The sequence below is a fragment of the Muntiacus reevesi genome, chromosome 8 (genome assembly GCF_963930625.1).
Source record: "Muntiacus reevesi chromosome 8, mMunRee1.1, whole genome shotgun sequence".
Lineage (NCBI taxonomy): Eukaryota > Metazoa > Chordata > Mammalia > Artiodactyla > Cervidae > Muntiacus > Muntiacus reevesi.
The window spans coordinates 10810917-10836745 of NC_089256.1; the positions used below are offsets into that span (position 1 = coordinate 10810917).

General features: G+C 48.8%; 1 protein-coding gene across 1 annotated transcript in view; it reads right to left on the reverse strand.

Annotated features, from left to right (window-relative positions):
• ESYT3 (extended synaptotagmin 3) overlaps window positions 1-24450 on the reverse strand; it is a 51651-nt gene extending 27201 nt beyond the window's left edge. The window contains exons 1-3 of the mRNA XM_065943188.1: window positions 24133-24450; window positions 3503-3544; window positions 1821-1955 (exon numbers count right to left, since the gene is read on the reverse strand). Of these exons, the coding sequence (XP_065799260.1) occupies window positions 1821-1955; window positions 3503-3544; window positions 24133-24450 (495 nt within the window). The remainder of the gene's footprint in view (window positions 1-1820; window positions 1956-3502; window positions 3545-24132) is intronic.
• Window positions 24451-25829: the final 1379 nt, after the last annotated feature.

Consider the following 25829-nt stretch of genomic DNA (forward strand, 5'->3'; position numbering starts at 1 on the left):
CTATGACAAACCTAGACAGCATATTAAAAAGCAGAGACATTACTTTGCCAACAAAGGTCGGTCTAGTCAAAGCTATAGTTTTTTCAGTAGTTGTGTATAGATGTGAGAGTTGAACCCTAAAGAAAGCTGAGTGCTGAAAAAATGATGCTCTCAAATTGTGGTGCTGGAGAAGACTCTTGAGAGTCCCCTTGGACTGCAAGAAGATCAAGCCAGTCCATCCTAAAGGAAATCGTTCCTGAATATTCACTGGAAGGACTGATTCTGAAGCTGAAACTCCAATACTTTGGCCACCTGATGTGAAGAGTTGACTCACTGGAAAGGACCCTGATGCTGGGAAAGATTGAAGGCAGGAGGAGAAGGGCGTGGAAGCAGAGGATGAGATTGCTGGATAGCATCACTGACTCAATGGACATGAGTTTGCGCAAACTCCAGGAGATACTAAAGGACAAGGAAGCCTGGTATACTGCAGTCCATGAGGTCACAAAGAGTCAGTCATATCTTGGCGACTGAACAACAAGAAGCCTCTATCCCCTGATGGTCTGGCTTTTATCCAGGCTACCCAGGTTCAATTCCTGGGCAGGGAAATATCTCACTTCAGGACTGCTCACTGCTACCTCGCTGAGATCACTAGGCCTGCTTCTGCCGCCAGCAAGGGACCACTTTCCAGCAGCACATGGTCCCACAGGCATCACCGCCCGATGGGCAGCCTGGCCAGGCAGGCTCTGCTATAAACACAGCAGTCTGCGGGCTTCTTAACTCTTCGCCTGCTGTGACCCCTCTGGGAAGTCCTCCCTGACTCCCACAGCCCCCATGCCACTCCACTCCTGAATCCATGCGTTCCTCCATCATCATGTATACACTGCCAGGTCAGCATCTATCATCTACCAGCTTATACAGCCACCTCCATAGAAGGACAGGTCCTTCCTGAAGGCAGGGGCACAGCCACAGCATCTCTGACTACAGAGCATGTGGCTGGGCTCAGTAAGTCATACATGAGTGAAGCAGGGAAGGAACAAATAACCAACAGACGCTGAGACGAGCCAGTTCAGGCGGAGCCTGAATCAGAACCCCCGGGGTTAAGGCCAGCCTGACCTGCCCCCATTCGGCGGCTAGCTGAGCACACACCCTGGGGCTGGAAGACAGCTCTCAGCGTGCCAGCCTGCCCTCTGACCCCTGCTTATTCTGGGGCAGACCAGAGGCCAGCACTTCTGATTGACGGGGTGATGGACTTCATGGTGGCTCTGCCTGAGGTATGCATTTCTGATGATCGAAATAAGACATCAGAGAGGAGCTATAGGGCAGGAAGGGTGAGGCAGGAGGATGGACCAGGAAATGCAGCCTAGAGTCAGGACAGGACGTTAGGTGTGTTCAATACACACGCTTTTATCCTTGGTCACTGAGGGCTGTCACAGAACCAGCATGGATTTGTAACACAGACTGCCAGTGTCAATCGGTTAGCAGAGATTTAGTTATTGCTGTGAAGCACTGATCATCCCACTCCATGAAGGTGAGCTCTCCCCAGCTAATGCTGAGGTTAGCAAGCATGACTGGTAGATTTTTGTGCGGGTTGGCTTCCACCACATGGCGTGTTTTCAAAATTGTGCTTTAAAAGAATGGAATTTCCTCCCACTTCTCCTGGGTCTCTGAACCAGGCTTCCCTAGAACCCACAGAGACAGTGGTGCTGGGACCAGGGACTGAGGGGTTTATCCTGAGGCCAAGAGACTGGGACGTGCAGGTGGGGGCTGGGTACCCCGTGAGTCAGGCGTGACCCCCGCAGGGGCAGGGGAGAGCCTGCTGCCCCTCCCGAGACAGCACCAACCTTCTGTCCAAAGTAGAGCTTGGTGAAGGCGAAGGTCCTCAGGTGCACGCTCTTCTCCCGGATCTTGGGCTCCAGTTTCTCCCGGAACTTGTTTTCCATGATCATGCTGAGGTAGGGCCAGATCTGGGAGATGATCTGTGAGGACAGGAAGATGCCCTGGGTGCTCAGGTCTGTGCTCCCTGTCCCAGACCCACAGCTGCCCAGGGGTGGTCCTTACACTGCAGCACCCATCGGCCTGTCTACCCACCCCATCCCATCAACCTACCTGTCCATCTGTCTGCTCATTAAACATTGGATAACTATGGCCATGGTTCTCATGCTTACAGTGAGATCCCAAGATCTGCTGCCATTGTGCAGCCCACCATGAAATAGTCATTCACCGAATTAATATGATGAAGCCCTTTAGTGCTGTGCTAAAACGTATGCTACCCAAACCAACACCATGGTGTAAATAAGAAGCAGCAGGTGCCAGAGGTTTAAGAATTAAAAAAAAGAAAGAAACCACAGAAGATAAATTTAAATTGTTTCCTATGGATTTGATTTTTTTTCTAAGAATCAGAAAAGGCTGCCTATAGCTGAATTCTGCAGCAGGACGACTCATGGCGCTGGGAACCAAGTGTGGGACCTGGGGAGAGAGGGTGGCAGAGAAAGGGGAACGGTGGCAGGAGATGGTGATCAGAGAGGGATACAGATGGCATTGGAGGTATGGGGTGAGGTAGCAGCAGCCCATGTGTTCTTTTTGGGACAAGCCTACTCCCTCTTTCTCTTTGGGATGTGGGCCTTTATTTATTTTAGTTTTGTGTCTGTGTGTGAAGACCATTTTGTCTTTTATTGAATTTGTTACAATATTGCTTCTATCTTATATTTTGTTATTTTGGCCACAAGGCATGTGGGATCTTAGCTCTCTGCCAGGGATCAAAACCTGCCCCCCATGCATTGGAAAGCGAAATCTTAACCACTGGACCACCAGGGAAGTCCCTTGCGCTTTAATTTAAAGATGCAGCTCCCTCTTTTCAAACCCTAATTGGAGGAGACAGGAGGAGGTGAGTTTCAGGGCTTAATGCTCATCTCTCTCAGAGGCCTTGATGAGCCAGGCATTGTGATACTTTAATTACCTCATTAATCCTCACAACAACCCCATGAGGCAGGGACCATAATTATTCCCATTGCACAAAGGCGGGAAGCAGCTCTGAGACATCAGGGGACCTGCCCTGGTTGCATAGCCAGTGCTGCCAGATCGTGGCTGGGGACAAGGTGAAACTCGGCAGCTGCTGTCAAATCCCTAATCACAGCCTTCCTCTCTCCAGGGCATGCTGGTCTCAGTCTGGTGGGATTGGAGGCCTGCATTTCCCTCTGTACCTTCTAACTTTTCTGCTGTGGCCATGTATTAATTTAGCAATTAAAAGACAAAAATTTCACAATTAAAAAAAACTTTTTTTAAGAAAAGAAAGTCATTGTCTGGTGAGGAGAAGAACCCTGAGGGTGGGAAAAGTGGAAGGCCACCACCCCAGAGACTAAGGGCCATCTTTGGCTCCCAGACAAGGCTTCCACCAGGACTGCAGGACTGCCTTGTTCACACACGCTCCCCCCACACCCCTGCCCCATCCAGGGTCCACGCCAGGCCCAGGGGGAGGACAAGGCCTGGAGTGAGGCCCTCGCCCCCAGGCCCGCCCCGGCCTTACCTTGTTGGCCCATTCAACCCGTTCTACGTCCGGGAAGTGGATCTAGGAAACAGAAGGTCGAAGAGGAAGTTAGACTTGAGACCTGCCGCCCTCCCAAAACCAGGCAGGCTCCCACTCCCAAGCACAAGAGCTTTGCTGAGACCCACCCTAGAGACCCAGTGCCCACCCTCCAGGAGGGGAACCAGCCCGATGGTGCCCACCCACCTTGGACAACCTGACACTGATCGGACACTGGCCACCAGCTCCTGGGTGGGAGACGTGGAAGGGCCGTTTTGCAGTGACCCTCCCCTCTCACCTTCCTGATGGAAGCATAGAACCCCAACCTGGGCCTCCACCAGGGTGCCACCTGAGTTGACTTCTTGCAAATTCCATCCCCCTTATTTTAATGATACAAGTAATCATAGCCTCTGCAGAAAAATTAGAAAATACAACTAAACAAAAGGAAAAATATTTTATCAGAGAATGCTGCCTGGTAATAACTGTCATTACCAGGTTGATTTCCAGGCTCTTCTAGAAACAAGTATCTAGTTTTCACAGAAACTGAGGTCACAGTGCTTTTTCTTAGCCTGCATTTTCTCACTTAACAATATATTATGACGGTGCTGAACCAAAGGTAACTGTTGCCCATTTGAAAGGCCAACAAGGGCACCACAGAGTGGGGGTGCCCCTCACCTTCCTGGGCCCCACCCAAGGCTCCCTGTCCCCAGCAGGGAGGCCCCTTGGGCCAGGGCCTATATTCACAGACCCAGGCTCTGGGCCTGCCAGGTGAGTCCTGCCGCATCCCTTGGTGGCAGATGGGGGGAGATCCCTGTGAAGTGACAATTCTGTGGCCTAACCTTCGCATGCCATGATTCTGAGGGTGCTGAACTCCTCCCCACAAAAGTCTCAGTCTCAGAATGTCTACTGAGCTTAATACCCAACCCCACTCCATCCCCGCCATCATCCCCACCACCAAGACTTTCTGGGATGGACAGAGTAAGTGTGTGTGCGTGCCATGGATCCATATAACGGAAGTGATGTCATTTTACTGTCGCCCTGCCCCAAGTGTCTGGAGCATGAAGTCAACTCCAGATCAGGTTCATGGTAGGCCTGAGACCTCCTGAGGAGGAGAAAGGGCCAGCCCTTCCCACCCCGGGGGCTCAGAAGGCGTGCTGTCCAGGGACTGAGCATGTGTGACTATACAGTGCACATGCCTAGTGCAGCCCTGCCAAGTGCCAGGCCCTGTGCTGCCCAGGGATGCCCCCAAGGATCCAAACATGGACCGAGGCCTCGTCCACCTGCCCAGAAGAGCCGTTCCCAAAGGAGGGGAGAGAGACTTCATTCTCTCATGAGCAATATTTTTTTGTCCTGATTTTTAAATTTTGGCTGCACTGAGTGGCTTGCAGGATCTTGGTTCCCCAACCAGGGAGGGCACCCATGTCCCCTGAAGGGGAAGCGAGGAGTCCTAACCACTGGGCCACCAGGGAATTCCCTCGGAGCGGTTGTTAACAGCCTGAGAGGTTAGAGGAGCCCAGTGCTTCTGAAACCCCTGGAACATCACACCAACCTCCCAGGCTCAGCTTCCCCAGCTCCGGGCCTGGGGCCAATACCAACTTGGAGAAGTGTCTAATATTCCCAGGTGCTGCCAATACTACCTGATTCCCAGAGAGGGAGCCAGTCTGGCCCAGGAACGGAAGGGGACCATGGAGAAGGAATCTTGCAGGGAGTGGGGCAGGAGTCAGGGTCAGCCCGACCAGTTCACCAAACTGGGTTCCAGGTCAGAGCAGGGGGAGACTCCTCCATTGCTCCTGGGTACATTCACTACCTAGCACTGAAGTAAAACTCCTGCATATGGGGCTGAATCAGACCTCTTTCTTCCCTTCGACTGCTCCATTCACCCAGCTCTTAGACCTCCCTTCTTACGGGCAGCCTTCTCAGAGCTCTCGGGTTGGGGTTCAGTGTCCCGATTAGGTGTTGCTGCTTCTCCATCACAGCTTTCAACACACCTTATTAAAGTTGCTTGGTCTTCTGCCTGCCTCCTCGCTGCATGGCAAGCTTGGTGGACTGACTCAGCTGTGCTCCCTCTTAACGCCTATCTCTGGTGTATGAATGTCTTAATAACTATTTGTGGAATGAATGAATGTATGAATGAATGAATGAATGTGGAATGAATGAATGCTCCTATCCTCAAGGAGCTCCCAGGCTGCTAAAGGAAGCATGCCATTAACAGGCTATTCCAGGACAGGATCAGCACCCAGGCCGGGGCCGGGGGGGCTCCACAAAAGGGAGAGTTTGGTTACAGTGGGGCTGTCACTGGAGCCTCTGCCCCTCTCCTGCCCAGGCCTGCTGGCTGGACCTTTCATACCCTTTCTTCCACCTTTAACTTCCCATCCCGCCCCCACACACCCTATATGCATACCCCTTCCAATGCCCTGCACCCCTGCCCAGGTGGATCTCTCCCTTGGAAGCTGAGAAGTTCTGATCTGCTGGATGCTGGAAAGGTGGTCCAGCATGCTGGGTCTGACCTCACCCACACTTGGGATCTAGTCAAAGATTACTGCACTGCCTCCATCTGATGAATCAGGTGCACCAGGGTGGGGCTTCCAATTCATTTTTAACAAGTTCCTGGCATGACCCTGGAGTTCAGTCAGGGTTGGTTGTAAGGGACCACTGACCAGCCCACCACCTGCATTAGAAAGACCCACACTCACCCTGAAGGGAGGACGGCATGGAAGGCCCAGGGCCCTCACTGAGTATGTTGTCATGGTCTCTCCTGACTACCCTCGCCGGTATTTGAGGCTCCTGCCTAAGAGATGCCCGCAGAGAGTGAGTCTGAACCCCTGACACAAGCAGTGATTCAGACAAAGAGACCATGAAGACACCCTATTTCGCCTTAGGAACCGAAGGGCCTCCCTGAGCCTGAATCTTAGCCCTGTCACCCTCCTCCGGGAGACAACCCAAGACTGGGCCACCTCCTTTGTGACTGCCCCTGAGTAAGCTCGGGACCAGGGAAGGAAGCAGACAGGCTGACCTTTATGGAGCAATTTCCCACACCCAGTGCGTGTCAGTCCCATGCAGACAAACGAGTCTCTCTCTCATTATCATTCAGACCTTCCCCGACTCCAAATTCTCAAAGTTATTCTATGTTTTTATCTACTGGTTTTGTGTTTTAGTTTTCACATAAAAGGAAGGTCTTCGATATGTCTGGAATTTATTTTTTATACTGGGTGAGATAGGTATATAATTTATCCACATACTTAAAGGCAATTTTCTAAGAAGGAAGATAAGGGGAAGGAGCACAGGAAGAGGAAGGAAAGGAGGGGGCGGGTTGGGCGGGGGAGGAGGAGAGGGAGGGAGAGGAGTGGGAGGTTAGTTCATGTTTCCTACTCACTACTGAAGTTACTTCCCTCACACGTGAGCGTCTCATGTGCACCTCGGTGTGTTTCAGGACTTGGCATTGAACACCACGGTCTGTTTGCCTGTTCTGGCATCACTACCACACTATTTTAATCTCTGTGATTTCACAATATAACCTGGAGTAGGGTGATTCCCTCTTTTTGCTTTTCTTTCTCAAACTGCTTTAGATAATAGTAGGTATTTCTGCTTCTGTATGAATTTCAGAATCATCTTGTCAACCTTCCCCAAAAATACCCTCCTTGGATTTTAATGGTTATATTTCCAAATTTATAGATTAATTTGTGGGAGAACTGACCTCTTTAACAGTATGACATTTTGCAGCCATGAGCAGAATATTTTCCTTTATTTATTCATATTTGTATGAATTCATATAAATTCATTTTTGAAAAACACAATCATTTTGTATGATTGTATTCACATTTAGGATCATAACCTTTTCTCTAAAGAAGTCCTACACATTTTTTGTTACATTACTCTGTGGGTTTTGCAGTTACTAAAAATGATATTTCATTTTCTGGGCTACTTTTCTTGAAATTTGTTACCAGTTCTGTTAATTCTCATAGGTAATTTATACACATTTGTAATCTCCAAGTGATAACAATTTCTTTTTCTCGCACTCCTTATCCTTACACTTGTTTCTCTTGGTCAGTCCTCTGGCACTACATAGGCACTCATGGTGCTAGCAAGTAGCTCTATCTGGCTCCTGACCCCAAAAGGAAGTTTCTCCATTAAGCATGATTTTTGCTATAAATTTGGGAAGACAGCCTCTATCAAACTGAGGAAATTCTTTTCAATTTCTAAACTTCCAAGAGCTCTCATTATAAATGGGTATTGAACTATATTCAATACTTTCTCGTACCAAGTTATTTTTTCCCTTTCATCCGTTAATGTGATCAACTTAACTGATGTTTCTTTCTAAACCAGAACCATCGCTCTTTCCTGGGATAAATCCTACTTAAAATATTTAGCTAGCCTGATATCTCACTTAGGTTTTATACACTAATGATTCAAAGTGATACCTACAGCTTAAGTCCCCTTGGACTGCAAGGAGATCAAACCAGTCCATCCTAAAGGAAATCAGTCATGAATATTCATTGGAGGGCCTGATGCTGAAGCTAAAACTCCAATACTTTGGCCACCTCATGCGGAGAGCTGACTCATTAGAAAAGACCCTGATGCTGGGAAAGATTGAGGGCAGGAGGAGAAGGGGACGACAGAGAATGATATGGGTGGATGGCATCACTGACACAATGGACGTGGGTTTGGGTGGACTCCGGGAGTTGGTGATGGACAGGAAGGCCTGGTGTGCTGCAGTTTATGGGGTTGCAAAGAGTTGGACACGACTGAGCAACTGAACTGAACTGGTGTCTTTAACGGTTAAAGGTCTACTGATCTCTTAGTGTGGTAATCTTGACATTTGTATTTTTCTAGAGATGTATCTAGTTCATCCGGCTTTCAAATGTCTTGATACACAGTTATTTACAATATTTCATTGTTTTAATCTGTTATACCTATATAGTTATTTCTGCCTTTTTCATTCTATAGTTTATCTTTTTTCATAATCAAGCTTGACAAAGTTGTGCCTATTGGCCTGTTGTTTAATCTTTTCAGACAACTAACTTCAGTTAATAATTTTCTTTACCTTTTATATTTTTGGCTTCACTGAGCAGCCTGAGGAATCTTAGTTCCCAACCAAGGTTCAAACCCCATGCCTCCTGCACTAGGAGCATGAAGTCTTAACCACTGGACCGCCAAAGAAGTCCCTACTGTTATTTAAAAATTTTCTTCCTTCATTTTCATCCTTATAGTTATCACATTCTTCTTTCTTATTTATTTGATCTAAACCTATTGTTCTTTTATTAGTCAAACTCTGTGAGTTTTAGAGTTGAATCAGTTTTCAATTTTTCTTATTTTATGATAAATTTAAAGTTATAAATTCCCTTACAATTTTTGACATCGTTTTTCATCATTATTCAGCTCTCAGTTTTTGAAATTTCCATGTTTTAAAAACAATTTTTTTTTTTATTTTAATTGGAGGATAATTACTTTACAATATTGTGGTGGGTTTTGTCATACAGTCTTCACATGAAGCCATGGGTGTACATGTGCTCCCCTTCCTGAACCCCCCTCCCACCTCCCTCCCCATCCCATCCCTCAGGGGCATCCCAGGCACCGGCCCTGAGCAACCTGTCTCTTGCATCCAACCTGGGTTGGTGATCTGTTTCACACATGATAATATACATGTTTCAATGCTATTCTCTCAGATCATCCCACCCTCGCCTTCTCCCACAGAGTCCAAAAGTCTGTTCTTTACATCTGTGTCTCTTTTGCTGTCTTGCATATAAGGTCATCATTACCATCTTTCTAAATTCCATATACATGCGTTAATATACTGTATTGGTGTTTTTCTTTCTAAAACATGGTTTTTAAATAGTAATATTTTAAATTATCTAGACATATACCTACAACTATTTATTATTGTTTTCTAATTTCATTTCTTTATGTTCTGAACAGTCTGCTCATTGGAATATATTGATAATACCTTTGTGGCCTGGTACATGATTCATTGGAATATATTGATAATATCTCTGTAGCCTGGTATATGATTAATTCCTATGACTGTTCCATGTATGACCAAATTATTAATCACTGCCTTTAAATAGTCTTTACACTTGTTTACTCTTTGTGTACTTGATTTTTCATTTTCAGAGAGGAATATATGAAAAATTTCAAGCCCAACTGCTGATTTATCTAATTCTCTGAGCAGTCTGTGAGTTGTTGGCCTATATTTCAAGTTTATATTATGAAGTACATATATGACCATGATTATTACACCTTCTTAAATATGGTTCCTTTAATGAGCATACTGGAGAAGGGCATGGCAACCACTCCAGTATTCTTGCCTGGAGAATTCTATGGACAGAGGAGTCTGGTGGGCTCCAGTCCATGGGGTGTAAAGAGTCAGATGGGACTGAGAAACTAACATTTTCACACTTTTATAGGCATATAACATCTTTGTCTTTAAGACATATCTGAGTTAATATGAAAATTGTTACTATTGGCTTTCTTTTATTTCAAAGTTGTCCAGTTGGATCTTTTTTCCATCCTGTTTTCAGCCTTTTTGAATTCATGTTATGTCCTTTAAGAATTACTTAAATCCCTTATTAGCCCCATTTTACAGATAATGAAACTAAGGCTGAGAGTGAACTTACAATCACCAGCTGTGGAGTACTAGATCTGTGACCCAGGTCCAGGACTCTCTTGTGATTTTCCACTCTTCCACACTCACTCCTCTTACAAAACATTACATACCACTGTTATCCTCTCCTGCAGGAAGTCTAATTTGGCAGAGGATTGCCCTCATGGGACCTGAGCCTTCACCAGTAGGTCATACTTTCTAGGTCACTAAGGGCTTCCCTGGAGGTAAAAGATGGTAAAGAATCTGCCTGCAATGCAGGAGATCTGGGTTTGATCCATAGGTCAGGAAGATCCCTTGGAGAAGGGAATGGCAACCCACTCCAGTGTTCTTGCCTGGAGAATCCCATGGACAGAGGCGGCTATAGGCCATGGGGTCACAAAGAGTTGGATATGACTGAGCAACTAACACATACATAGGGTTCCATAGACACTTTCATTTGCTCCTCCTCATGTTGTATAAAGCGAACAGCAAACACGCAATTATCCCCATTTTACATATGAGAAGAGGCTCAGAGAATAGTACTTGCCAACATCAACCAGGAGACCAGAACTCATCTTTTCACCTAAGTCCAGCCTTCAAGTCTTTTCCCTCATCCATTTACCCTCTCCTTCTGCTACCTGAAATGTCAGCATTTGAAGTCTATTTCTTAGTGCTTTTCTAACCTACTCCTATGCATTTAAAATTCCACCCCTTTTAACCTCAGTTTTCCCACCCATAATGTGGGCACAGTACTACCAACTTCACAGAGTTACTGAGAAAACTAAATAAAACAATTCAAGTATGGTGCTCAGTACACTTCCCAGCTCAGAGTAAATGCTCCAGAAATGGTGACTGTTGGTGGAAGGCATACAGACCTCAGAGGTACAATCACTGACACCTCTGACCTTAGGTACTTGCCAAGAACAAGATTATGTGGATTGTGTGTCTAGTTCTGTTTGATCCAAAGCCCAGCAAATCCCCTGTGTCTCTTTTGCACTTTGGGAGACTGCTGAGAAAGGAGAACAGAAAACGAGAAGAGGATAACACAGTTAAAATTGCTGAGGCACAAGAGGAAGGACCAGGGGCGACTGTTGTTTCCCTGGCCTCTGCTGATAGGCTGAGCCCAATGCCCACCAGGCCATGGGAAATTCTGCCCAATGGGGGCGCCCCAAACGTAGGCAGGGCAAAAGGATCCGATCATAGCCTCTGCCTGTGTCTTTCCCTCCCAGGTAAACAAAGGGAAGGCAGAACAAGAAGCCAGGTTGACTACTCTCAGGCTGAGTCCCACAGTCACTTTCGTTCCAATTCCCATGAGCCTGGGAGTATCCAGGAGTCTGTGGGACCAGCTAGGATGAGAGACACACCCACCAGCAGGCAATGCAAAGGGCTAGATTCTGAGCGGTTCTCAAACCTTTCTGTATAAAAACACCACCTGGAAAGCTGGTGAAATGTGGATTCTTGGTCAGGTCCCTCTGAGATTCTGACTCAGGAGGATGGGGCAGGGCCTTGAAATTTGCATCTTTAATAAGCTCACCTGCTTCTTCTGATCCTGGTGGTGGAGGATGCGAAAGCATGAGCGCTCAGGGCCTCCCAGGCTGGAGGACCCGCCTCAGCCCCAGAACAAGGCGGCCTTTCTGCTCCCCAGTGCTCCTGACCAGGGATGTAGTCACAGCCTGCGTCTCCAGTGATTAACCTTAGGAGAAGATAGCTTTGTCATCAGATTCTTACCAGAGCCTACAGACCTCAATTCTTTTACAAAGGGAATATCTTTTGTGCCACAAAGAGCAAAGGGAGGCATGAACTAACAGGTGAAAAACACAGTGTCACGATTCTGCCTGGCTCGAGGCACTGCCCTGGCCTCTAACAGGTGTGTGGTCCTTTTCCAGCAGCCTCAGGTTTCTCCTGATTGAGAGCAGAGAAGTTGCTCAGTCCTGTGCTGCCTGCAGGATCTACAATCCAGAGAAAGAACAAATGTACTTCTAAATGGAGTCAGAGCTCTTGAAGGTTCATCTCCATAGAAACGCGAACAGTCTTCTGACTGATGTATTACAGGTATGGGCAGTTCTCCAGAGCAAGCCTGGAAAATTCAAAAGTGGCTGGGGCCTGTGGTCATGGCACCAGAATCTCAGATGCCTGCTCCTCCGCCCGCAGGAGCCTCAGGCAAGTTTCAACAGATGAGCTCTCAGCCCACATCTAAGGCCTCCTTAAGCTAACACTGTCATGCTGCTATTAGCGCACTTGGGCCGAAGCCTTTGAGGCAAAGTGGACTAATAATTAATGACAGCATTTTTAGATATGGTCAAGAGTGGTGGTAATCAGAGCCTAGAGAGGCAAGAAAGACTGTGAATCGAACCAAGTCTGGGACTTCCCTGGTGGTCCAGGGGCTAAGACTCTGCACTCCCAATGCAGGGCACCCAGGTTTGATCCCTGGTCAGGGAACTAGATCCATATACTGCAACTGAAGATCCTGCATTCCACAACTAAGGACCAGTGCAGCCGTATAAATATAAACAAATATATATATATATATATGTATGTATATATATATATAAAAACAAGTCTAAGAATTCTAGACTGGCAGGGGCCACCAAAATGGATCATGTTGGTGCTTCATCTATAGGTGGTCACATGCTTTATTTCTTAAACTCTTTAGGAAAAGTGATTCCACAGCAGTGAGGAAATGGAACCAGAGTGTGACGGCTGCATGCCACTGGGGTGTGGGGCCCACAGATGGGCTGGAGTTGGGCTGAGAGGCCTGGACAGGAGGTTCTGGCCACCAGTCTCTCTCAGGAGGCAGGGGACTAGAGGGCTTCACTTACAGAGCATGCCTGTCACTCAATGAATCTTGCTTCCCTCTCACAAAGACAGTGGCTCCTCCCATGGGAGCAGCTGTGTACAGACATAGAGACACACACAGACATATACAGGTAGGTGGACACACACATGTAGACACACACACCAAGCTATACACAGATGCACAGATACATGTACACACATAGACACACACACCCAGAACTACACAGACCCATCCACAGAACCACTTGTTCAGTCGCTAACTCATGTCCAACTCTGTGACCCCATGGACTGCAGCCTACCAGGCTCCTTTGTTCTCCATTGTCTCCCATAATTTGCTCAAATTCATGTCCATCAAGTTGGTGGTGCTATCTAACCATCTCATCCTCTGCCACCCCCTTCTCCTGTCACCCTCAATCTTTCCCAGCATCAGAGCCTTTTTCAATGAGTCAGCTCTTCACATCAGGTGGCCAAAATATTGGAGCTTCAGCTTTAGCATCAGTCCTTCCAATGAACACTCAGGGTTGATTTCCTTTAGGATTGGCTGATTTGATCTCCTTGCAGTCCAAGGGATTCTTAAGAGTCTTCTCCAGCACTACAATTCAAAAGCATCAGTTCTTTGGTGCTCAGCCTTCTTTATGGTCCAACTCTCACATCCGTAGATGACTACTGGAAAAACCATAGCTTTGACTAGCCAGACATTTGTTGGCCAAGTAATGCCTTTGCTTTTTAATATGTGGTCTAGGTTGGTCATAGCTTTTCTTCCAAGGAGCACTTGTCTTTTAATTTAATGTCTGCAGTCACCATCCACAATGATTTTGGGGCCCAAGAAAATAAAATTTGTCACTCTTTCCATTTCTTAACCATCTATTTCTCATGAAGTAATGGGACCAGATGCTATGATCCTTAGTTTTTTAAGTGTTGAGTTTCAAGCCAGCTTTTTCAGCCTCCTCTTTCACCCTCATCAAGACACTCTTTAGTCCCTCTTCACTTTCTGCCACTAAATCACATGTACACACAAATATCTAAGTACACACTCTCTTTTCTAGAAAGAAAAAGAAAAAAGCCTCTGGATCCTGCTCCAAAGGGCATTTCTATACATACACTCCCGCTGACTCATCTGATTTTGCCAATTTCCCCCCCCGCCCCCCCCCCGCCCCCCCGCACTGGAAAGAAGAGAGAAGATCCTTTCCCAGGTGTCTGGTGGGGAAGGGGATGCTGCACAAGAGGCCTTGCTGGGCTCTTATTCTCTTGAGACAGTCCCTGCTCTGTGGGTGCCTCTGTAGAGTTCCTCCCCCACCAGAAAACAGCCCATATTTCAGTCACTTATCTCCTGATGAAACACTGCCTTACATCCCTTTTTCCTCTGTTCTTGGGAGGTAAACATTTAACCATGAAAACTGCTTTCTTAAATTATTATTATTTTTGACTGCACAGCACAGCACGTGAGATCTTAGTTCCCCAACCAGGGGTTGAATCTGAGCCCCGCGTATTGGAAGCTTGGAGTCTTAACCACTGAACCACCAGGAAAGTCCTGAAAACAGCTATTAAATCTGCTACTTTGGGGGTGAAAATCACCCTGCCCAAAGTGCCTTAAGAGAAATAACTGCTTTGCCAGCTTGGAATTTCATTTTTGGGCTTCCCTGGTGGTTCAACAGTAAAGAACCCACTTACCAATGAAGGAGACCTGGGTGGGAAGATTCCCCTGGAGAAGGAAATGGCAACCCACTCCAGTATTCTTGCCTGAAAAATCCCATGGACAGAGGATCCTGGCAGGCTATAGTCCATGGGGTTTCAGAGTTGGACATGACTGAGCAACTAAACAATAACAACTGTTCTAGAATCTTTAGGTTCCTGAACAGCACAACTAGCCTTGAACTGTCCTCAGTTGGCTAGACTCAGCAGGATGACTGAGCAGACAGATAATGTGGGTGGCAGAAGCCTGTCATCCAGGCTGAGCAGTAAGGGCTCAGAACAGAGAGGGACTGCTCTGAGCTACCTGCAGAGTCATTGTTTCAAGGAATGCATGCATGTATGCATGCAAAGTCGCTTCAGTCGTGTCCAACTCATTGTGACCCAGTGGACTGTAGCCTGCTGGGCCCCTCTGTCCACGGGATTCTCTAGGCAAGAATACTGGAATGGGTTGCCATGCCCTTCTGCAGGGGATCTTCCTGATCCAGGGATTGAACACAGGTCTCCTGCACTACAGGCAGGTTCTTTACCACTAAGCCACTGGGGAAGCCCCACCTGAGTATAATCCTAAATTGCCAGAGTTCAGTGGTAGGTCTGGTAATGCCTGGAGGGTAAAAAAACATATCCTCTTGCTCATTAAATTAGTAAAAGGCCAACCATCCAATACCAAAGGAGGGCAACGCCAAAGAATGTTCAAACTACCGGACAATCGTGCTCATTTCACATGCTAGCAAAGTCATGCTCAAAATCCTTCAACAATACATGAACCGAGAGCTTCCAGAGGTACAAGCTGGATTTAGAAAAGGCAGAAAAACTAGAGATCAACTTGCCAACATCCGTTGAATCATAGGAACAACAAGAGAATTCCAGAAAAACATTGACTTCTGCTTCATTGACTACGCCAAAGCCTGTGTGTGGATCACAACAAACTGTAGGAAATTCTTCAAGAGATAGGAATACCAGACCACCTTACTTGTCTTCTGAGAAATCTGTATGTGGGTCAAGAAGCAACAGTTAGAACCAGACATGGAACAACAGACTGGTTCCAAATCGGGAAAGGAGTACGTCAAGGCTGTATATTGTCACCCTGCTTATTTAACTTATATGCAGAGTACAGCATGTGAAATGTTGGGCTGGATGAGGCACAAGCTGGAATCAAGAGAATTTTGCCAGGAGAAATATCAATAACCTCAGATATACAGATGATACCACCCTAATGGCAGAAAGTGAAGAGGAACTAAAGAGCCTCTTGATGAAGGTGAAAGAGGAGAGTGAAAAAGCTGGTTTAAAACTCAACTTTCGAAAAACGAAGATCATGGCATCTGGTCCCATCACTTCATGGCCAACAGATGGGGAAAAAATGGAAACAGTGACAGACTTTATTTTCTTGGGCTTCAAAGTCAATGCAGATGGTGACTGTAGCCATGAAATTAAAAGATGCTTACTCCTTGGAAGAAAAGTTATGATCAACCTAGACAGCATATTAAAAAGCAGAGACATTACTTGGCCAACAAAGGTCCAGCTAGTCAAAGCTATGGTTTTTCCAGTGGTCATGTACAGTTGTGAGAGTTGGACCATAAAGAAGGCTGAGCACCAAAGAATTGATGCCTTCGAACTGTGGTGTTGGAGAAGACTCTTGAGAGTCCCTTGGACAGTAAGGAGATCAAACCAGTCAATCTAAAAGGAAATCAACCTTGAATATTCATCGGAAGGACTGATGCTAAAGCTGAAGCTCTAATACTTTGGCCACCTGATGTGAAGAAAAGACCCTGATGCTGGGAAAGACTACAGGCAGGAGAAGGGAATGACAGAGGATGAGATGGTTGGATGGCATCACTGACTCAGTGAATTTGAGCAGGGAGATGTGACTGAACAGCAATAGCCATCATCTTCTTCCTCCTCCGCCTGTTCCTTCTCCATGCTGATAAGGCCACGGTGAGGTGGAAATGAGGACCTTTCAAGTTCTTAAGTTTTGACAGATAAGTTTAATGTGTAATCTATGTAAGGAATTAGAGAAACAGGGTCTGAGATTTTTTTTTTTTTAATCTTTTGGCTATACTGCAAAGCTTGTGGGATCTTAGATCCCCAGCCAGGGATCAAACCCAGGTCCCCTGCATTGGAAGCCCAAGTCTTAACTACTGGAACACCAGGGAAATCCAGGGACTAAGATTTACATTGCAGATGTTCAGTGTGGCATTCATGCCACAGATTTTTATTGAAAGCCTATCTGAACTGGGCACTGAGCAAGGAGCTGAGGGTAGAGAGAGGTACAAGACACATACCTTAAAAGAATATTTGATCTGAAGGAAAAGTTGGACATAAAAATAGGTAGGTTCAAGTCAACAGGGGAAGTGGGTGTGAGAGAAGGGTCCCAGCATAGGCTCCTGAGCTTGGACTTGAAGGAAGAGTAAAGGGAGCCAGACTAGAAGATCAGAGGGAGAAATTTCCAGACACAGAGAGGAAACAGTGGCCCACCACAGAAACAGGACAAAGTTGGACATAACCAAAATAGTGGATGTCCAAGAAATGGTCAAGCCATTTATGGTCTCTTTATATTAAGGATATCATAACCTTTAAGGATTTTTTGAAAGAATGTTTGCAAGATAATATTAAGGACACAAAAAGAAAAAAAAATTCAAGGGTACAAGTTTTCAAAAGATTGTTTTCATACACCTTTTATACCAAGGAAGTGCTCTCAAACATAGGGTATATTTCCAGGTGGTGGAATTGTAAAATGCTTACTCTAATATTTACTTATAGTCCATTTCCAAATATCCTACCATGGGAATATGTGCACTTTTATAACCAGAAAAACAAGATTTTAAACCAGTTTATAACCAGTTACTTTAAAAAGTAAACATAGTATGGGCAAAAGAATGGAGTGGGTGACCCTGGGATCTTGAAACATCCTACCTCCTGGAGAGTTCCTTGGCTTTTCAAGGACTAGTGGCCCTGGGCACACTGGGATGGGACCTCTCAGGCAGGAGCAGCGACCCACCCCGACACAGAGAGGGGACACAGGAGCTGAGCCCTGACTCCCAGTGCAGCCTGAGGGATTCAACCGTCATCTTGGTTTGAAGAGGTAATGAGAGGTAATGAGAATGAGACTCTGTTCCTTTAATAGTTCCCACTGGGCCAGAAAACATTTAACTGTCTCTTCACTATTTGCAGTAGAAGAGGAAGTGGTGGAGGAAGGGAGGGGAAGAGAGAGGGGGGAAACTTTCCTCCAGCACATGGGAACACTTTGGGGCTATGAGCTCTAGGTTTCCTGAGATTTAAAAATGCCTGAGATTCTACCAGAAGTAACTACGAATGGAGGGGTGGGAGGATAGGAAGGCAGGGACCCAGTCCCCTGCTCCTCTATGTAGCTGTGTTGTGGCCTTCATGAGTCATGGTGGGGATGACAGCTCACACCTCCCGGCAGCTCCCCCAAAGTCACTGGGGTCATACCTACAGACGGGCCATCTCTGCCTGGGGTCAAGGCTCTGGACCACAAGGCCAAGAGAAGCTGGAATCAGCTCTCCATGCTTTTCTGTCCCCTGCTGAAGGACAGGGACTGTTCCACCCTTGACCCTGATCCCAACCTACAGCTGACTTCCCAATGACTTGGATCCTTAGCTTGGAGAAAAGGTTTTGGGGACACCTCTATTCCAGGAAGATTCAGCTCCCCGTAACTTGTACCAGGTAGTCCACTGTGAGTCCTGTTGCTATTGTTCAATCACTAAGTCTTATCCGGTGTCTGACTCTTTGCGACCCCACTGACTGCCGCACATCAGGCTCCTCTGTCCTTCACTATTTCCCGGAGTTTGCTTAGATTCATGTGCAATGAGTCAGTGATGCTATCTAACTATCTCATCCTCTGCCACCCCCCTCGCCTTTTGTCCTCAATCTTTTCCAGCATCAGAGTCCTGTGAGACTGGGTATCATTAATTACCATCCAGATCTGCTCACCCCAGGACAAGATGAGGCACTCAAGTGACCAAACATGATGGGAACTTTGGGTTCAGAGTGACCCACCCCTTCCTACAGCCTCTTTCTCCAAGGAGGCTGTCTGGGTTAGATTCTGGCTTTCCCAGAACGTCCATTCCACCTTGTAGGACTGATCGTGCTATGTCAGAAAAGGCTGTTCTTGTGGGTCTGAATCCCCATTCAGCTCAGGGGTTCCTTGAAAGCAGGGATGTGTCACTCATGTTGCGGGCCAGGGTGCTGCATGGTGCCTGACACTGCTAGTCCTCGATAGATGTTTGCTCATTGAGTAAAGGAACAAACATGTGGATGCCTAAGATCCCTGTGCCAGGCCCACATTCTGCCTCTCTTATTACCCAATCCAGGCCCGGGACATGATAAGTCCATGAAGCATCACTAGGTCGTGGGGCAGAGACCCAAGGGGCATGATTAAAACTTGCCCTGCCCCTTCATTCTTGAAGATGGGCCTGACTCGGAGCCATATGAATGACCTCATGGGGGCTGTAGGGGCCTTTTGGGAAAGAAGTCCCTAGCTCCAAGCCATGCCCAACCAGTCTTGATGTTTAAAACCAGGCTCCACGACCCTGACTCTGAGAATTGAGCTTTGGGATTGAAGTTGAGAGTTCCCACCCTAGCTCACAGCTGTCACTGCATTTACTCCCCTAATTAGCAGAAGTATCAGGACAGACTGTGGGAGCCTGAGCCCTGGAAGACTGCTACTCCACCCACAAAAGGAATGTGAACTCTCAGCCTCAGGAAAGCAAAGCTCTCAGCCCTGGTTGTCAGGCTGAACAGCTGGCACAGAAACTTAGAAGGATCCATCCCATGTATCATCGTCCCAGGGATGCTGCTGTGAACCTTGGGTCGCTCAATGGTTTGAGCGAATGGCTCACCTCTCCTGGATGTTTGCCTCAGTGGGCACCCCCACTTGGGGTGGCAAGAAAGATTGGGAACAGTGTCCTGTGGGTTTGGGGCACTGGAGAAAAGCTAAGTTGGGGCTGATCAGTGGTGGCATACTCCTGCAGCTAAAAAGGCTCTAGAGCCTCCCCTAGAACCTCATCATTTTCAGGCAGGAATCAGAGACTCAGAGAAGACAGGGGACCTTCTCAAGGTCCCCCAGTGAATGAGCCTCGGACTTCAAGTCCACACCACCACATCGCATCAGCCCACTCCCACCACAGCAGATACACGAGGGTTAACTGCCTCCCACGAAGCTGCCTGCTGACTGCTATTGGCTGCCAGGAGAGTGAGCTTGGCCAGGCTCGAGGCCACAGACAGACACAAGGTTTCTGACAGTTCCTTCCCCTGACTACCAGGCCCTCAGCCCCCCGACACATTCACCTGGAGGCAGGTGAGACTCATACCACTTCCCTCCTCACACCAGCCCACTTGTGGCAGCAGCACAACAAATATCTGATAAACAAAGCAATTATCCAAGTGAACGCTGGTCAAGAGCTCCATGAGCAACAACCCATAAACCACAGGGCGGCAAAGGGCCAACTGTGTCCAGATCTAGAAGATGGCCTGTGGAGACCCAGCTGGGGGCCTGAGCCTCTGGGCGGGGGAGGGTGGAGGCTTCAAGCAGTACAGGTTACCTGAAAAGCCCAGAGCATGAATGACTGACTCTGAAGATCAGGTGGGAAGTTTAGGGAGTACAAGAGCTGGAATTCCGTGAACGGAACCCCAGGAAGGGTGGAGTCTCCAATGGGCCCTGCACCCTGCAGCCATCCAACTCCAGAGCACATTTGCTGCTGGGCCACTTGATAATGAGCTTCATTTCATGTTAGAAAAATGGAGAGTTGGGAGGTCTGGGAAATTGCAAAGGATACAGTGATAGACCCCCAGAGCATGCAGTCATGCCTGGCTCTGAACAAGCAGCTTTTCAGACTCAACTCATTCCAACCACATGTAGAAACTGAGTCTTCATGGCCAATGGCTAGATGAGTGGTGGAGCAGAGACTAGAGGATCAAGGTCTCTAGTTCTATTACTGTGCTGTCCACAGCTCCCAGCTCTGGCAAGGTGGGCTGACCGAAAAGGCTCTTGAAAGTAAAAGTTGCTCGGTTGTGCTTTTAATTCTTTGAAAAATCTAAAAACTGAGTATGAGGAACACTGGCATGAGCGGCAGGCAGTGGCCACTCCCCTGTTCATAAGAGGAACTGCTGTCTCTCCATGTGGCTGGGCCACATTCACAGGACAAGGGCTTCCCTGGCATCATCACTTGTGACCCCTTCTATAGCAGAAGCAGCCTTCCCTTGAACTGTTTCTGGAAGGGAACCAGAGGAGGAGCGGAGCTGTCTCAAGTTAGACCAGAAACAACCTCCTTTAACAGGATTTCAGGTGGGGACAATGAGAGCCAGCACAGGAAAGCAACTTCTCTGATCACCTGGAGGCAGCAGCTTGTATGACAAGTTGAGGAGGAGTCTAGTGGGGCAGGAAAGGACAGCTCCAGTGAGAAGGTACCGCTGTGGCCTCTCAGGTGTGGCTCAGCCTGGCCTTGGCCCCTGTCCCCTCACAGGGACTGGGTGCAAATTAGAGCAAGGTGTGCACATGGCTGGACAAGCAGCCCAGGCGGGTCCACCCTCACTCACTGGGTGCTGGGTGATGACCTGCAGGGCTTCGAGGCCCTCACGACCTTTTCTTCAACACCTTGGCTAGTGGCTTGTCAGTTGCTAATTAGTAAAAATATTTCTTGACACCAAAGATCATAGTCCATCAATCCCCTTTCACTCAAGAAAACCAGTTCTCCAACAGGGAAGGCCCACTGAAAGGTCCACATGTAAGATAAAGATGCCCGAGCTCTGAAATCGTGGACAAGGGTCCCTCTTCCCCACTGCACGGGAGCCACCTCTGTCTTCATAAACTATGCGTGTCCTCGGGAGGCAGGCAGAGGGAAATTCAACCAAGTAGGTTCCAGATTTTCCACATCATCCCCAGGCATGGAAATCTCCATGAGGCAGATTCAAAAGCCCACGTTTGCATCTATTTGTGTGCTCTCCACAGGTGTTCACACAGACAACCTACTTCCCCAGACCTGCTTCACATTCCAGATCCCTGGTCCCAGTCATAGGCACCCAGCTCTCCAAATCAGAATGCAGAAGACCCTGGTCCCTCCTGCACCCTGCTCTAGGGTCCCCCCCCCCCCCCCCCGCACCTACAGTCCCACCCTGCTCAGCTCTCATCCTCATCTCTTGGTCCCCACTACCACTGATACCACCTTGGCTAAAATTGGTTTCTCAACTGGACTCTTTCCTCCAGCTTCACCCCTCCCTCCCTTCTGCTTTTTGTAGGACCTTTCCAAAACCTTCCCCAGACTCCCTTCAGAATCAGCCCCAACTCCATCAATCTGGCCCCTGTCCTCCAGCTTGTATTGCACACATCAGCCAGGCAAACCACCCAACACCTGCTCGGATACCAACCACACAGTGCCTCCACACTGCTCACAGGCCTTCTCTGCTTAGACTGCCTTTGGCAGGGCCACTGTTTCAACCCAGCTGGCTCAGGCCCGGGGTATGGTTTACAGGGTGAGAATCCAGGAGGTACCGTTTTGTGTTCTGTCTCATCCATCTCGCTGAGCTCCCTGTTGGCTAGATCCATGTAGCTCTGGGGTCACCTCCCCCAAGAGAAGCCAGAGCAGTTTCCATGGTGTTTGTGGGAGGATAGGGGGTTGGGGAGTATCAGGGCTGCTACAGGATCTGATTCTTACTCCAATTTCAGAAACATTGCCTTGGTATACAGCTAAGTGCCTGGAGGCCTTCCTAACACAGAGAGGGGCAAAAAGGCAGAGGTGTCACTCGGTGAGGTCTCAGGGACTGAGGCTGCCATGGGGGTCACAACAGAGGCCTAAGGCGGCCTGAGCTCCCTCAACAGTGAGCAAGGAGTGTGGTCAGGTAGAGGCCTGCTCTCTGGGTCCACACTTTTCAAGATCACAAGCCTCCATAGAACAAGCAAGGTCTGGGGGAGTAAGGCCCCAGACTCAGTCTCCATGGCTGCTACCCAATATTTGTAAACCTACTCCTAAAGCTGTACTGTCCATCCACATATTAGTAAGTATTATGGGGACTTCCCTGGCGGTCTGTTGGTAAGACTCTGTGCTCTCAATGCAGGGGGCCTGGGTTTGATCCCTGGTTAGGGAATTAGATCACATGCCACAACTAAAAAAGTTCCTGCATGCTGTACTTGGGACCTGAAGCAGTTAAATAAATAAATAAAAGGTATTATGAGCTAAATTGTGTCTCCCAAAATTTATATTTTGAAGTCCCAACCCTGAGTACCTTAGAATGTGACTGTATTTGGAAACAGTCTTTATAGAGATGATTAAGTTAAGACAAGACCATTAGAGTGGGCCCTAATCTAAGCTGACTGACGATCTTATAAGAAGAGGAAATTCAGACACAGATATATACAGAGGTAGGGCCACATGAAGACATAGGGGAACAGAGCCAAGGAGAGGCATCAGAAGAAACCAACCTTGCCAACGCCTTGGTCTTGATAAATTTCTAGGCTACCCAGTCTGCAGTACTTTACAGCAACTGTAGAAAACTAATGCAATAAGGCTTACCTTCAAATTTAACATGAACAGGCCTTTCTAATATCTTCTTCGCATCCCACTTCAGAAGTTACTGTCACAGGCGGGGGTGAGGAACCTACAGGCTGGCTGGATTCTACAGTACAGGCCTCAAGCCAGAGGAAGTGAGGGGTCTGGTGGCCTCTGGGCAGCTTCCCCTGTGTGCCTGAATGTATCTGGAAGCCATCAGAGACAACCAGCCACAGTTCATCACCCAGATAAAGGGGCTTACGGGGGACCAAGTCTCAGACCGAATACCCCTCTTGCAGGTGTTTCCCAAACTCATCTGATCTTGAGACTCAGGGAGGTTCCTTAATTCCACCTGAGGGTTGTGAGGTGGGGCCTAGAGCTTTTTTTGGTTAGGTGGGCCAGGAGATTCTCAGGAGCAGAAGCATCTGAGAAGCCATAGTCCAGTTCATTCCACACCAGGAGATGGTTGTGTAGCTGCAGAATGTGTATCTGCGTGTCTCTACCAGCCCAGGGAGGGAGAGAAGCCTGGGTCCCAGGTAGGCGGAGGCCGGCCTCTCTCTCCCCCTCGCAGTCCCAGCCCTGAACTCTCTCTCTAGCCCGGCCGCCTGCCTCTGACCCGACCTCTGCCAACGGCAGCTAGTCTGCGTTTCTGCTACTGCAGTATCTGTCAGTGTTTCTCCCTGCGTTTTTGCCTTGAATCAACAGGCGAGTGGAAGAAGTGTCTTCTGTTTCCCTCACCAGTAACTTTGCAGAGTCCCAGACGCCCTTGTTTTTCTCCTGGGTGTGGCCCGCCTGCGATTTTTCTCCCAGGTTCTGGGCCCTCAAGTGAAACCCTGGTTCACGCTCCCAGCACAGCAGGACCAGAGGTGGGAATGAGGCCAGGGAGCGCCGCGGCGAGAGGCACGGCCACCGCCCCCAGTCTGTCCCCTGGGGACCAGGTGTGAGGGTCCCAGGCTCCCGCCCTCCTTCGGGTCTGCGCGCCCCAGCTCCTTCGCCGACCGCAAGTTCCTTCCGAACCCCCAAGGCATCCGCCCCAGCTCCGACCCTCCGCCCGGCTAGGCCCGGCTCACCCAAGCGGGCAGGTGCTGGCCGAGCAGCTCGCGGCTGATGAACTGGCGTTCGTTGTCCAGGAATTCGAAGGCGGCAGCGAGGCGTCCGAGCTTCCCGCGGCGGTTCCTGCGCCACCACATCCACAGCAGGACGCCGAGCAGCAGCCAGGTGATGCTGAGCCCCAGGTAGCCAGCTAGGTAGACGGGCGCCAAGCAGAAGAGCACGCGCGCCGCGAAGGCGTAGAGCTCTGGCAGCAGCTGGCTGGGTAGGCGCGGCTCGCGGCCCGGCGCGCGCTCGGTCCCCGGGGCGCCGGGGGCGCAGGGCTCCTCCGAGGGCATCTCGTCTTCTCCCTCTGCCCTCACCTGAGTTCAGGGCTGCGCGCCGCGACGCCCGGGCACATCGGTCCTCCAAGGGCGAGGACCAGACCGCCGCGCCGCGCCGCACCTGCCCGAGTGGACTCGCCCGCGCAGTTTCCGCGCCGCAAACTCGGGGTTCTAAGCAGAGCACCGAGCGCTGCGCCTGGGAATGCGCTGCGCGGCTGCCGCTTGCAGCTGTACACCAAGCCTGCAGCTTCCGCGGTCTCCGCCCCCGGGGGCGGGCCCAGGCGGGAGGGGGCGGGGTCAGGCTGCTGGGCTGGCGCCTGGCTAGGTCTAAATAGAAACCCAGTGTTGAGGGCGCCCCCGCACTTAAACGTTCTGTGCAGGTGACCTAAGAGCTTGTAGGCGCAACACTGGGGTTGGGCCCCGGGGAGTTTGTGACTCACTGAAGCATGTGGACAAATGGCTTGTCATGGATAAGCATCACCTAAAACCGGTTTCCTATACCCAGTCTGCAATATCCAGCAGTGTAGTATTCTCTGAGCAAGGGCCGCCCAGCCCTGAATCTGAGTCCTTTAGGTGGGTTAGAGCGCTGTACCTCTGCTCTCTCCTCTTGCACCTATAAAGCTTAGATCTAGCCCTACGCCCCACCTGATCAAGCTCAGTGTCTTCCCCTCTGCCCCACAACACCCTCTGCCCTGCACTCCCACCCTCTGTGCCAGGTGTCAGTTTGAAACTTCATTCTCTATATCGATCAGACTGGGAGTTTCCCCGGCCAGGCCAGTCCTGCTCATCTCTGGGCGCCCAGTACTGTAAGCGATGGTGAATGACAAGGGAAATGAAGAGCAAGCCCTGGGGTGCTTGGCAGCCAGTTATGAAGCCCATGGTTTCTACCTAATCTTTTCTGAATGGCCAGAAGAGGTGGAGGGCCGAGTCCCAAGTTCAGACAGTAAATCATTTTGTGGATGACATACATTTTAGGCTCACCTGAGTGGGGATGTCACTTACTGGAATGGGATCTTCAGTTCAGTTCAGTCCCTCAGTCATGTCCAACTCTTAGCGACCCCATGGACTGCAGCACGCCAGGCTTCCTTGTCCATCACCAACTCCCAGAGTTTACTCAAACTCATGTCCATTGAGTTGGTGATGCCATCCAACCATCTCATCCTCTGTTGTCCCCTTCTCCTCCTGCCTTCAATCTTGCCCAGCATTAGAGTCTTTTCAAAGGAGTCAGTTCTTTGCATCAGGTGGCCAAAGTATTGGAGTTTCAGCTTTAGCATCAGTCCTTCCAATGAATATTCAGGACTGATTTCCTTTCAGATGGACTGGTTGGATCTTCTTGCAGTCTAAGGGACTCTAAAGAGTCTTTTCCAACACCACAGTTCAAAAGCATCAATTCT